Below are 14,061 nucleotides of genomic sequence, written 5' to 3' on the forward strand. Positions count from 1 at the left end.
GATAACGATTGTCAGTTGTGACCATCTGAATAACAAGTTCAACCTTTGCACTGGATCCAAGGCCTTGGATTGAGGGAACAGCAATGAGGCTAAAACGTTCATACAGGTACTCGTTGGAAGAACTTCCTTTTAGTAGAGCAAAAGGGATAAGATAAAGTTCTCCCTCCAGCACCATGACGAGCTGTCTGTGTCTGCCCACCGGTCCACTGGAGTGCATCAAACCCTGTTGGGTAAAACGATAGGCGTGCAGATGGACAGTTAGATAAAAAAAAAAAAAAACATTTGCCGTGTGGAGGCTCATCTCTTCCACAGAACTCAGAACGGTAACTCTCACCCCCTCCATAGGTGCAATGAGCAAATCATAAAGTGCTCTGAGAGGAGGCTTCCCGAGGTTGCTGGAGCGATGAGGCAGGGAAGAACAGCCGTCTTTGGCAGGTGACATGGTGTTACTGAACAGGCTGGTCATGCTCTGGCAGCTCCTACAAAGCACAACATATCAGACTTTAAATTTGAAAAATCTGTCTGTGTATCCAATTATGTGAAGCGCATTGTTAAAGCTGTTGGGGAACTTAATTACATGTCATCACCTTACTTATTTTTTTAAAATACATTTTACGTTATGCAGTACTGTGAGCTGAGATATCAAAATGGCATTTTAAACACGAATTGACCATGTTTAACTGGACAACAATAAAGCAAGTGTAAGTCTTGTATACTCCATTAAGTTAACTTTAAAGGCTATATGATACAATATAACGCATCTACACGAAAAACAAGAAACCCCTGAATATTTTATATTGAGATTCTCTAATATTTTATTCAATTGTCAATTGACGTGCCTCCCTGCCTGACATGAGCCATGCGCCTCAGGATTATTTGCTGTGAAGAGATGTTTCTAGCAAGACACAAGTGCTTCCACTGCATTTTTGAGGAGTTTAGTGTTCTTGATGTGTGTATAGAGCTGCACAACACACTGATCTCAAAGTATATATGAGTCCACAAGGTGGCGGGATTGAGCTGTGGTAATCTGCAACGTACAGTATGTTACATCCTAATAGCGGTGATTTCTTTTGAGGAAAAGTAGATTTTCCCCATATTTGAATTATTTTTTAGAATTACATGGCCAATAATTTTGTGACATATTAGTTTCATTTCAAATAAACTGTGCTTCAATTTTCTCTCCCTGTGTTATCAAGGAGACTCAACATACTCGGACCTTGCGAATAATGGCCATAGGGTAAAAAGCCTTTGGTGCAGCAGGAGCACAGGGCCAAGTTTTATTGCCACACTTGTCACAAGCCTCCATCTGCTCTGCTGTCTTCCTAGGTCCAGCCAAAAATCATCTAGTCAGCCGTTCTGGGAGAGCCTGTGGCTACTCGCTTCAAGAAAGCACTCACTCACTCACTCACTCACTCACTCACTCACTCACTCACTCACTCACTCACTCACTCACTCACTCACTCACTCACTCACTCACTCACTCACTCACTCACTCACTCACTCACTCACTCACTCACTCACTCACTCAATCCACCGATCCGTGGGTTCTTATAAAAATAATTAACAAACCTTTGTCTGAATTGTGAGTTAATGTAGTCAGCCTTTCTTCCTTGAACATTTTAGCAATAAATGCAGTGCACATGGAGTTCATCAAAATGACCCAGAGAGGTTTTCTTTGTCTTCACTTGCTGTAACATTGAGAACAATGATAGGCTCCACAGTGCAAGGAGCTTTATATTCCCTGGCTTTTTTGAAGCCCCCAAGAATGAGTGGATTATTACTAGGAGCCCATTAAAGGGGCTTAATGAGCAGCAAGACTCAATTAAAGATGGAATTATCCTCTCATCAAAGAGAAGCTCAATAGAGGACGAGGACAGGGAAATATGACCCAGTCACACACACACACATTCACTCACTCATGCCCATAATCTATTGGTTTACACTACTATTCTGTACCACTGTGAATTAATGCCTTGCTTAGTATCAATATGGAAAAAAAAAACCACACATAGTGCAAACTTAAATGTGTACCAAAATACAAAGAGGACAAATAAATACCAAGACACACTGGTGTCAATGCCTGGCATGTACAGTATATGCACATCTGGACCCAACTCATCAGAACAGAGGCTTGTCTCTACTCATTCTATTTGGGATTCATATCCTGCCTCTGCATAAACTGAACAATAGGAAATTACTCTTTTCACAGATGAACCAGTGAATCCTGAACTAAAGTTGAACTCTATTGACCTTCTATCTACTTTGCAATATTCTGCTCCTACCTGTTGAAAAGATTGTTTCTGGACACCATGCGCAAGAAGCCTGTAGGATCAGTGACGGAGTTAAGCTTGTTGTTTAACTCCTCAAATTGTTGGTCCAATACATCTCCCGCCTCACTCTCCGTCTCACTGCTTGAACACCCTCTAAAAAGAAAGCGAGAGAGAGAGAAAGACACACTGCAGTATTGGCACAAGAACTGCACTCCTGCTTGGTAGACATTTTAAGATATACATTGTTCCCCTGTGAATGAATGAAAAATATTGTTATACACCCCAATTATGGACATATACATCTAAATATAGAGTTCAACCCACACAGAGATGGCCTAATTTCACTTGGCTTGGTCTAAAAACCGTGGCAGAGTGTAATCCTTTCATTACAATGGTGATGATGTTGACACAGCCAGTGAGTCAACCACCCCCACCCGCTATCTATCCCTTCATTACGTCCGTCTGAAAAAAAAGAATCCTCATCATGTAACTCTCTCATCTTACTCCTACTACAGTATCTCAGAAAAAATTAACATGAGATTTACTCCCCTGAGCTGTTCAAATTGCAAAATCACACATTTAGAGGGCAAAGGGAGCATTATCAATTTTGTCTTTACAAACGTAATTAAGTAGGGATTTGTTTAACACGGTTAATATCAGCACATCAATTCATTTTGTTTGTGTAACGTAAATTTTTTATAATATGCTGAACTATGAGGAAAACTATGGCACAATATTATAACTAGCTTGCAGTCCGATGCAATGTCGACTTCACCCAACTGCAAACTTCACCCACAATAATTATTAAGTGAGCACCTCTCTGACATTTGATAATTTCTCTTTGCTGGGTTTTGAAACAGCTCATGTATTGGATCTCATTAGATTATTGTGAGTTTACAGACTTGTGTGTTCAAATGCCTAATCAGCAAGATCTATTTTTCAATACACGCTTTGCTTTTGCATACATATCCTCTTCTCAAGTCTTCATCTCATTCATGATGTGGTTTCATTTGACAGTAATATGGGCGCAGCGTATCTTTTTTGCTCTACAATGCAGGATGAATGGGCTCCAAAGTGTTGCCATATTGCGCCCATTCAAGCGTAATGCTGAGTTGTGCAGCTTCCCATTGAAGGGATAAATGAGCTGGTAATGGGGCAGGAGACCCCCAGTCTGTTGTAGAGTGGAGAGGCAGGTGTCAGGCCGGCCACCTAGTCAGCGCAGCTCGAGCAGCAATTTCAAGTAAATGTGACTAAGGTCAAAAGCCGATTGCAGGGGTTCAGACCTACACTCGAGATTTTCTGTACTTTGCCACATTTACAATGCTCCTGTAGTCTGTTTGGTCTTTGACTGCTTATTGATTTTTTTTCACTGCATCTTCATCTTGGGAATTCTTCTTCTTTTTATATGTTGCAGCTTCACAGTTTTGTGTTGTCAAGTGATTGGCTTGCGAAAGAGCCACCATTCCATCTGGCTGGGAAGACAGACGGTTTTGTACCAAAGGTAGGAGTGGAGACTTGTAATCACAGTGAGCAATGGGGTGGAATAATACTCACTTTACACACTTCAGATATCTCAGTGGAGGAAATTGTCTTGTTGGATTTGTACAGTTTTTATGCGTTACCTTTTTGTACGACAAAATCAGTCAGCTACCATAAAATAAGCTTCACCTGCTATAATGCGATTCAACTCCTAGGGCCTCTCGTGCACTGGCAATGTGCTGCTCCAATGATGAGGTACTGACCACCCCTCCACCACCACCACTTTCCACTTGGAAGTCTGACCCTACTTCGGATATGCCCTCGCCCAAGTACACTTCATGGAACTTCAGGATGCCTGTGGAGACAAAGAGAGGAGCCATACTGTTTTAATTGTTGTCATTTTCACCCCCCATAAACTGACAGTGTTACCCTTTACAAGCAACAAAACAAATTTGCATGCCGCCTTAGTGGTTGGAAAGCCTATTTTCAGGGCGCAACTTTTTTAGAGGGAACGAAAATTGTGTATCTCAACCGCTCGATCCCAACAACATGAGGAACTTTGAATGAAAATAAAAATTTTGCTTCCTCATGCTGTCATTTTGATAACAGTCATGATTGACATAACTCGCTTGAGGGGCAAATGGAAGGTTTAAGGAAATCTACTGTCAACTGTAAATACTTAATTAATAAACCAGTACATTGATTGTAGTTAAAAATAACCTTCCTCGTTTTGAAATGTTCATTTGGTAAGTGCTAATACCACGAAAATAAATACATTTAATGTTCAACTGTATTTTGTTTTTTCATAACACAAAGAAAGTTTGAATCGGCAGAAGATACCATGCGCAGTAGTGCATCTGTGGAGATCAATTATAAACACATTCAATCAAATATTAAATATAAGCTTTCTATGCCATCTGGTAGCCATCATCTGCTGACTTTTGAGGAGTAATATACTATAGGTTGGGGCATCACATGATGGGAAGTGGATTCTAAAGCCGTATTATGTCAATGCAAATATGTTGAACTATGCACGTGTTTTGTTCCATGCGACACAATCATAGTGCACATTCATTTACACGTCCATCCATTCAGGCTATGAAGATTTTGTGATTTACAGCTAAGTAATTAGAACATTTGTAGCCCTTTTGTGTGTCCAGCCCCTTCAGACAGCGCCATATTTGTGTACCAGCTGGTTACCAGGGAATGCCAGGAAGTGAACAGACAATCGATTAACAAGCAAGTGGTTTCCTCTTAACTTGGGACAATATTAAGTGCCTTGATGATCTCTATTGTTCCTGAAGTGTTGCCTTCATCCGTATCAATAATCCTGGGGTGCCAAGTTCATCTGGTTGCCTCTGAGCTGGATTTGATCAAATGTTCAAGCTTGGTGGAATGGGACATGGGTCATGGCTTTTATTTCCCCTCTTTGCACAAAGGATCAGTAGCAAAGAGCTCAGTATGGCAATCGTGTGATATGCACTAATCACGTTCAAAGAAAATGGGTCCGCTTAAGACGCTGGAATTTCACGACTCATAAAAGATCAGGCTTCTTAGTGCCACTGCCTGAGCTGGTGCGACCCAGTAGTCGACAAGGGATGAGAATGCATTGCACAATATATATATATTTTTTTTAAACTAAAGGAAACTAAGAAATGCAGGGTGAGGGGAAAATAAACAAACAAGAGTTGAAAATAGACTTGTGTTCAACTGAGATGTGTTTAGCTTTTGTCAGGTGGGAACATATTGCCTGTGTTGTTTGGCTCCGTCACTAACAATTAGCATGGTTCACAGGCAGAAGCCCCTTGGGCTGGGGAGGCAAATCCCAACAGTGAAGTGGCAGGTGGTGCTGCAGCTTGGTGTGAAGACTGGCCTCCACGACCCCATTGCGGAAAAAAAAATGTTTGAAGGGGCAAGTAAATCACGATCCATCTGATTTTTGCATTTTGTACTATATGATGGATTACCAATATTAATGCACACATAAACTAGCTATGAATTTAGCCTTAGAAAATCCAAGATAGATGTTGAGTAAACATGCTCCAAGCCAAGTCTACTTCTTACCTGCTCCTGGGGCTAGTAGCCAACTGTACAGGTAACCAGCAGCCATGGAAAAATAAAGTACCAAGGCCCTCTGGCTGTTGACGCTGTCCAAAATGTGCTCCACTGTTACTGGGGTGTAGGGGTCAGACTCCTGTTGGCCAGTCTGCCTTTCAACCAAAAGGTCAGCAAAAGCTCGTGTCCGTCCTCGCTCTGCCACCGCCAGAGCCTCATCATGGTGGCCTGCAGTATGCAGAAATTGGCACTCAAAAGAGAATACATCCAAAACATAGCAGTCTTAAGTAACTGACTAGAATTTGAAGTTAGGAGGAAACATACCTAGGCTCACAAGGACCCTTTGGAGAGCCTGGTAGCAAGAGGTTTGCAGGTCAAACAGGGAAAGTTTGTAGTCTGTGCTGTGCTGTGCTTCATGTCTGATGGTCTCGAATAATGCAGATGCCCGGTAAAGCTGCAACAACGATAGCAAAGAACTGTAATTCAGATACCATTGAACTATAAATTCACATGAGTGTATTTTGTTATTGCTTTTTTTGATCAAGTCTCAGAGCTTATCTAAGGTTAAATGCATGTAGCGGCACAGTCAATTTTAAACTGTACATTTTGTACAAATATAATCATACTAAAATGTTGATCTATCACCTAAAAAGAGACTGCAGAGGGGTAAGAAGTGCAAGTAATCATTTTTTTTATTTAGTTGCTAGATCATAATTCAGGCACTGCACTGCTAAGATATCTTAAGAATTATGAAATCTGGGAGCAGTACATTTCTATCAATAAAAATGTGTGAATTGATGAAAAAAAAAGCTTTCTGCCACTAGGTGGTAGCATCACACCTACCCGATCAAGCATGTTCACCAGCTGTCTAAACAAGAAAGCCACTTGAATTTGTTGATGAATTACTAAGCAACTTAAGTGAGTATCTCTTGAGGTTTTTTTTATTTTTATTTGAATGGACAGGGAAAAAGAGCTAATCATTAACTAGGCATCTTTGGTGGGCAGTATTTACACACTGCTTGCTATCCCTGTGGTAAATTAATTATTTTAGTCAGTGCCAAGCATTTTGTATTTAGAAGAGCAGGCAAATGATGGAAAGATATGGTAGTGGAGAGTGTTGCACTTTGCCCAACGGAGCTGGCTAAGAGTGCTGATTCATTGAAGCCTTTATTGATTTCCTAACCCTGTGCCAATGGTCATGCTGTAGGATGACTGAAAGTGCTACAGAGCCACTCTCCGGGAGTCGCGGCCAACACAAAGGCTTGATCACAGTCACACAAGACAAACGGCTGCAGTAAATAAAGGGTTGCAGCTCAAGGTGAAATGATTTGTATCAACAGTGTTTTGATTGAGGGTGGTGGTGTGTGTGAGAGAAAGAGAGAGAGAGAGAGAGAGAGAGAGAGAGAGAGAGAGAGAGAGAGAGAGAGAGAGAGAGAGAGAGAGAGAGAGTTTTATTAGCACACATGCATAGACTGTAGCTCATCTGGAATATCCCAAGGTCATGCTGCAAAGTCTGTCGGAGGGAGTGGGGAGTAGAGATCAGTAGAGAATCTGTTAACTCTTCTGCGTTAGTGCTCGGAGAAGCTGTGAGTCCCCGGGTAATTCCGCTGATAGGGCTGCAGGCTGATTACCGCAGTACTAGTTCCATTTGTAAGATTTTGCAGGCAGGCCTTTAGAAGTGAAACTCATTTCTCAAAGTATCTTGACCGCCAATTCCAGATGTGTTGTGTCTATGGTGACCGGTCAGGCTGTGGTCCAGACAACAGGGATGCGAATTGAAAATGTCACCCAGTCTAACGTGGCTTTTATCGGACATGTTAAGTAAATGTCAGTGTCATCCGGAATCAGTGATGCGAGTTGGATGCGCACGCTCTTCTCGGCATTTCTGTGAAAGAACTCCTTCCACCGGGGAATGTTCCTCTCAGACAAATGACATCAACGGTAAACAAAATGTTCAATCTGCAGAAAAGCACTGAAATTTAGGTAACTGTCAATTTATTGATTTTTTATTGCTCTTCTAACAATTGGATGTCAAGCGGTTGTCAGAGAAGTATTGTTGTCCTGATTAAAATTACCACAGGTCAATCCGAGTGTCACCGTAAACAACAGGTCCATACCAATGATTTTACGTATCGAGAGGATGAAGAATGTGAGGTCAAGTGCTTTCATCCTGCACATATGCTTTATGAATATCAATTATAAGTGAGGGGCATGGGATTTATCGGGGCTAACACATTCAAGAACAACCACTGAATCTAAATTGGAAACGTTATCATTGCCACCGTGTATACAGGAAAATTGATTGTATACAATGAATTTAATCAACACCCTAATACAGAGCTATTCAAAGTTTAAACCAATGAACAATAAAAATCTGATATCTGTGAGTAAGTGAGATGACCTCATATACATGCTTATATATACACGAAATTATCTATACTAAATTGTGTCACTGAATCAAAATGTAAATACCTGGAAATAAACACTGCAATGTTGCACTCATATTTACTCATGACGTCATACCCAATAATTTTTTGTCTACTGCAAAAATAATGGAATCAGCATCACTTTTAGTACTTCTATAAAGGCATACACAAATTGTAGCAATGCTTTCGGAAGGGACCATATATTATTTTTTCATTTTTATTCATGCTGTAGTTAAAAGCCAACATGTAGAAGGAAATCTGTTGCTAGGATAATATTTGCTTAGCCTTTAACTGAATAAAAATTCCTCTGTATGACTCAAGAACACTCATCGTCGAGTCACTACCTCACTTTGGTCTTTGAGAAAATTGAAAACAGTCACAGTGCAGGATGGAAAACTACTTTATCTATTTGCGACACATACGTAGAAGTAGATGCACATATTTTTGAGTATTATGAGAAAAAGGGCTTGGACCTCCATCCCCATATCCACACAGCAAAAAAATAAAATAAATAAAATTTCAAACGGTGGCGTGTGGATGGCTACACAAGAGATGTTAAGGGGATATTACATGCCTGGCAGGTGGGCAGTGGGTTGAACAGGGGAGTGTGTGTCTGATGTGTGTATGTGTGATGTAGAGGTCTGGGAGCGCAACAATACACACAGACAGAAAAGCAGTCTTCAGAGATGCTGCTGAGACGACAGCATTTACCAATTCAATGTTCTCCACAGCATAGTGCCAGTAGACATGTTCTAGCTGTAAAGCAGCCAATGTTTGTCCGAAACTATTCTCTTCCATTTGGATTCTGTACCCACCGAGAGGTCATTACTGAATACTCGCGTTCCAAACTATATTATTGAGTACCTACATCATCATTTCATTTTTAACTTTACCAAGATCACAGTCATGGTCCTAATGGCTCCTCCACTGTTCTCCTCTTTAAACATGTAAATTGGCTGCAATACAGTGCAGTGCATTTCCAAAGGGTAATTTACATATGTCTGTTACTGAAGTCAAGGAGAAACCATTCGATAATTCACCTGATGTTGGGCCTCCTCCAGATTCCCACTGGCCCACAGAGACAGCCCCAGACGATGGCGGATCTTTGCCTCCTCCTCACGTCGAGCCAACTGCTCTGCAAGCCGCAAGCCTGTCAGAGAGAGGAAGAATAGTGAGAAGACAAGACAGAAATTATCGAGAACAGGTGGACTCATTCGAAGTAACAGATGTAAGCGTGGCATTACGTTGATGTTCTGTCCGTGAGCAGGTTTAAATATTTGGCTTTGGTTCTGAGCTGCAACTCACACTGGGACAGGCACTTTCAAAGGCACACATTCTTAGCGAAAGGCTGTCCGCCAATCAATAGTGAAGATCAACTGACTCAGCAAACACACAGCCTATGCTTACACAACAAAGCACATCATTTCATGATCACGTCTACAAATGTTTACAAACCATCAGTATCTAATAATGAACCTTGAGCAAAGTTTAACACGTGGACCTCAAAAAAAGGGTTTGTTAAAAAAGCTAATGCCAAGATCGCATCTATTTTAAAAGTAGTTGAGAATTCATCGCTATCAATGTAAAATTAAAGAAGTCATTATCCTCATAATTAGCAGCAAAAAGCAGTGAACCTTAAAGAACGCTCATTTTGGAACCAGAGGGTCACACATATTTATGATTAATTTATTGCAATTGATTAGTTTTAACTGATAATAAACTCATCAATGTCCATGTTTGACTTTTTCACAAGGACAGCCTTAATGTAAAGCGGTACTGGGTACTTTGTGCTATTTAGCGAGACAGCGGGAGCTTGCAAAGCTGATATGCGCAGCGTGCAAGGTGACCATACATAATAATTAGCTGTGGCAGATCATCTGCAAGCCTGCAGTTTGCCTTTCACTTACAGTCGCTCAAGCACTGATGTGTATGTCATATCTCTGAATGTGTCTTTAGCCTGCCTGCCGTGTACTTGGTTCTGCACAATTACCGAAAAGAAAATGTTGTCTGACCAAGAACAATGACAGGGGGCGGATGGAGGTTTGAGAGAAATACAAAGGCCGACTGCTGGGCCACACATCCCACATAAGATGTTAAATGCGCTGCAAACGGTCAGTAGAATGCAATAAGCCATTGCTTGTGGGAAGTCACTTAAAAGCACTTATAAAAGTAAAAATGTATTCTCTCAGCTTGCTAACGTGATGGCTAGACGTGCTTTTGGTCAGAGCGAGTAGAAAATGGGCCAAGCCACGCTCGTTGTACTATGTTTTCCCGGCAATACTGGAAAACAGTCTGTGGCCGGAGAAGAGAGGCCAAGAACAGAGAGCATGACCTGAAACTATTCCACAAACCTTACCAACACACCACGTAACCGTAGACTTAATGGCTCCTCTACGGCCACGCGAGCCGGCAGTCTTTGAAGCCTGATTCAGTCCACCAAAAATCCTCTACCCCCCGCCCCCCTTATCTTCCCACACAACCTCCCTGTCGGCACGCCCTCCCTTTTTCCCCCATGCATCGGCTCTGCTCTTCTTTCCCTCTACCGCCCGACTCATTTTCTCATCTCTGTGCTTCCCCTCTACCTGTTTCATCTCGACTGAGGCGGCAGTGCTCACAGGGCCTCGGCACTGTTTAGGGCTCATTAGGCGCCGGAACAAGAGAAAGGAAACAGATCTAAATTATCCTCTTCATTCTGACAGCCTCACCCCTCATTCATCCCAACTGTAGCGCTGAGCCTTTCATCTGCCTAGACACACAGTCATACACACACACACATGCGCACGGGAAGCCTCTCCTTCTCTGAGCTGCTCTGTTATAGTTATTTTATGATCAAGCCGGAATGTCAACCAACTCTATGTTTTCTTTATTCTCCATTTGACAGGGAAATAATACATGTGAATTATGACTCATGCCCATCTCTGATTCGCCTCTATGCCCGCCTGACATCTTTCTTTTCTCTCGCTCCCAGTTTCTCTGCTTTCCAAACGCTCATGTTCCCTCTGTTCTCTTTCTCTGGATCACTCTGTCTGTCACTGTCACCAAGCAAGCCTTGGGTGCACCCCGCAGGCACAGTCACGTCGCAGTGGCTGACACCAAGATGCGGCTGTGCCTGGCTACTCCCGTAGAGCAACCACAGAACATGTTAAAGGTGGATTGACAGATGGATGAGAGAATCTCTGCAGCCCCAAAGGACCACACACCTCCGCCTTTAGACACAGCTTTTATGTGCAAATATCGCATACAAATGCATTTGGAAAAGACCACGGAATCCCATGTATGCACCACAACCCGCAAATGTAAGGCGGTACAATCAAGAGCCTGTAGGGGAAGCTTGAGACTGTAGTGCAGTGGTCCCCAACCTTTTTGACACCAGGGACCAGTTCATTGTAAAACTGATTTTTCGAGGAGGGGATGGGCAGCGGGAAGGGGAGGGCAAAAAAATAAATACAATTCCATGCTGAGGTATGAATCAATTAACTGATGTTTGATATGTAAAATGACTCCTCACGCACTGCACATTCAGACTTTATGCCTATTAATTGGGTGAATTTAAAAGACCATTTGTGATGTTAGAGGTCACTGATTAGAAGGTCCGGCTCTTAATCTCGAATTGATCACAAAGACATTTGATGCTCCTGCCATTATTTCACTTTCTGAGCAATAAGAGGCCAGACGGTGCTTGAGTAAAAGAGAATTCCAAAATACCAAGAAAGGGTTGTGAAGTTTCACGCTCAACACTTATTTCTTCAGCTCTGTCATGTTGAAAGCGATTGTCACTGTCTGACTCATATCAGATACTGTCGCTGATGTTACGCATCTGACGCCGCGTCACTGTGTAAACAAAAAACGGTTTCTGCACGATTAAAGTGTAAAAAGCAAAGGCAGCCTGAAGCTGAATATTCTGTACGTTCTGATGCAGCTATTTTGTGACATTTCAGAGTTGAAAAGGTGGAGGAACTAAGCCAAACTCTGATTGATTAATTAATTGCTTTGAAGTTATGTCACAATTTTGCTAGAAGGGTACAGCAAATGAGAAGATGAGACACGGTCTTTTCTGTCTTAATTGGTATGTCGTCAATTGACGAGAGCGATCTGCATCGCACTGAATACAGCATCAGACGCTGATGCACACAAACTGACTAGGGAGGTGATATGGTAAAAACAGTGTTTGCTCTACTTCATATATTTCCTTCTAATTGATATTTTTGGGGAAGCAAAATTAAAACATATTGTAGTGCGAAGCTTGAAACTACCAATAGAAGTTCGTAAACACATACACGCACAAACAAAACCTGGACTTTATGGTCCTGGTTGATTGGCCAAAAATAATTGGCTATCAGGTGTAATGAAGGCCAGAGCCAGACCAAAGAACAATACAAGGACAGCACAGGGGACAACAGGACAGTGTGAAGACAGAAAGGGCTGTCGCTTTTGTTCTCATTAAGGTTCAAAAAGCAGGGTCTGCAGAGGGGCTATCGGGTTCCTAAGACCCAGATAATACAAATAATGCCGATTCCTGGCAGCTAGAGCAGATGTATTCTGATTTCCTAGCATTTGCTCCCTGCAGGGTGAGCTATGACTTGCCCCACATAGGAGCTGCAATTTTCTTGGATTCAAACCGGGTTTGGGCCATAAAACAGTGGGTATGCCTGAGCAAGAGGTCTGTTAATGGTCTTGTGCAAAGCTAGAGGAGTGGATATTTAGCACACATAAATGGCAGACTACAACCAATCACATCCGCACTGACTGAGATAATCAATTTTCAAGATTCTAAGATGAGGGTTTTCTTTTCATTATAATCTGACTGGTGAAATGTGCCACTGTGAGAAAATATCTTTTGGCAACTCGCTGCAAAGAAACTCTCTGCGGAGAGCAGATACAGAGGTGAGTAGAACAGTCGGCAGTAAACAGGAAAAGGGCTTTGGCGGGAATCCACATAGGTTTGCACAGACACAAACACTCGGATACCTATACAAGAGAGACAAGACCAGATGCATAAAACGTACCCTGAATCCCCCATGCACTCATAAGCACAAACACAATATACAGTCACACAAAAGTACATATCCTAATAAAAATGTAGCAAAGGCTTAGCGACAAATATGCTGCGAATTTCGTATTCATATATTCCCAAACTCCAAGCCTATCAGCTCAGGCAAACAAAGGCAATACTCATTTTGCTGTTCTCGCTGCCTCACTTACCTTCCTGCAGGTACATGACAGCTTGTGAATAGTTCTGCAGTGCATGGTGTGTTCTCCCCAGGCTGCCATAGGCTAGTGTCTTGGCAGCCAAGTCATTCGTCTGGGCCGCCACACTTAGATGCTGCTCTTGGAACACAACTGCCCTCTCGTAGTTTCCCAGGGACTCAAAGGTAAGGCCCAGGTTCCCGTAGGCACGAGCCTGGCGTGTGGTGTTTCCGGTCTCCTCCGCGATCTCAAGGTCACTCTGGTGGCAACGCAGCGCTGTCTCATATTCTCCCATCGCTTGGTATACGGCGCCGAGACCACAACTGGCGTCACCCTCCAGGAGTCGATCTTGGGTGTCACGAGCAATGACTAGTTGACGCTCCAGACAAGAGATGGCCTGTTCATAATTGCCCAACTGGCTGTGAAGCGCGCCCAGTTCACCGTAGGCCTGAGCCTTGATTCCACACTCTCCCAGCTCATGAGCCACCACTAGCCGCTTCTCAAAGCACACCAGTGACTGTTGGAGATTTCCCATTGCCCTAACGAGAGAAACAGAAAGTGTCAAAAAGTAGATACAGATGTCCACTATAATGATGCAAAGTGCAACCACAATTATAAATACAATAAAGTGTACTGAATTAGGT

General features: G+C 42.4%; 1 protein-coding gene across 3 annotated transcripts in view; it reads right to left on the reverse strand.

The window, feature by feature from the left end:
* Window positions 1–14,061, reverse strand: part of LOC119126827 (tetratricopeptide repeat protein 28-like) — a 146,744-nt gene that overhangs the window by 5,914 nt on the left and 126,769 nt on the right. For all 3 annotated transcript variants that reach the window (XM_037258274.1, XM_037258273.1, XM_037258275.1), the window contains 8 exons: window positions 13,433–13,956; window positions 9,271–9,380; window positions 6,129–6,258; window positions 5,814–6,032; window positions 3,939–4,104; window positions 2,283–2,423; window positions 335–479; window positions 44–223 (listed from right to left, as the gene is read on the reverse strand). In XM_037258274.1, coding sequence (XP_037114169.1) covers window positions 44–223; window positions 335–479; window positions 2,283–2,423; window positions 3,939–4,104; window positions 5,814–6,032; window positions 6,129–6,258; window positions 9,271–9,380; window positions 13,433–13,956 — 1,615 coding nt within the window. The remainder of the gene's footprint in view (window positions 1–43; window positions 224–334; window positions 480–2,282; window positions 2,424–3,938; window positions 4,105–5,813; window positions 6,033–6,128; window positions 6,259–9,270; window positions 9,381–13,432; window positions 13,957–14,061) is intronic.

This window comes from Syngnathus acus, chromosome 9, assembly GCF_901709675.1.
Source record: "Syngnathus acus chromosome 9, fSynAcu1.2, whole genome shotgun sequence".
NCBI lineage: Eukaryota > Metazoa > Chordata > Actinopteri > Syngnathiformes > Syngnathidae > Syngnathus > Syngnathus acus.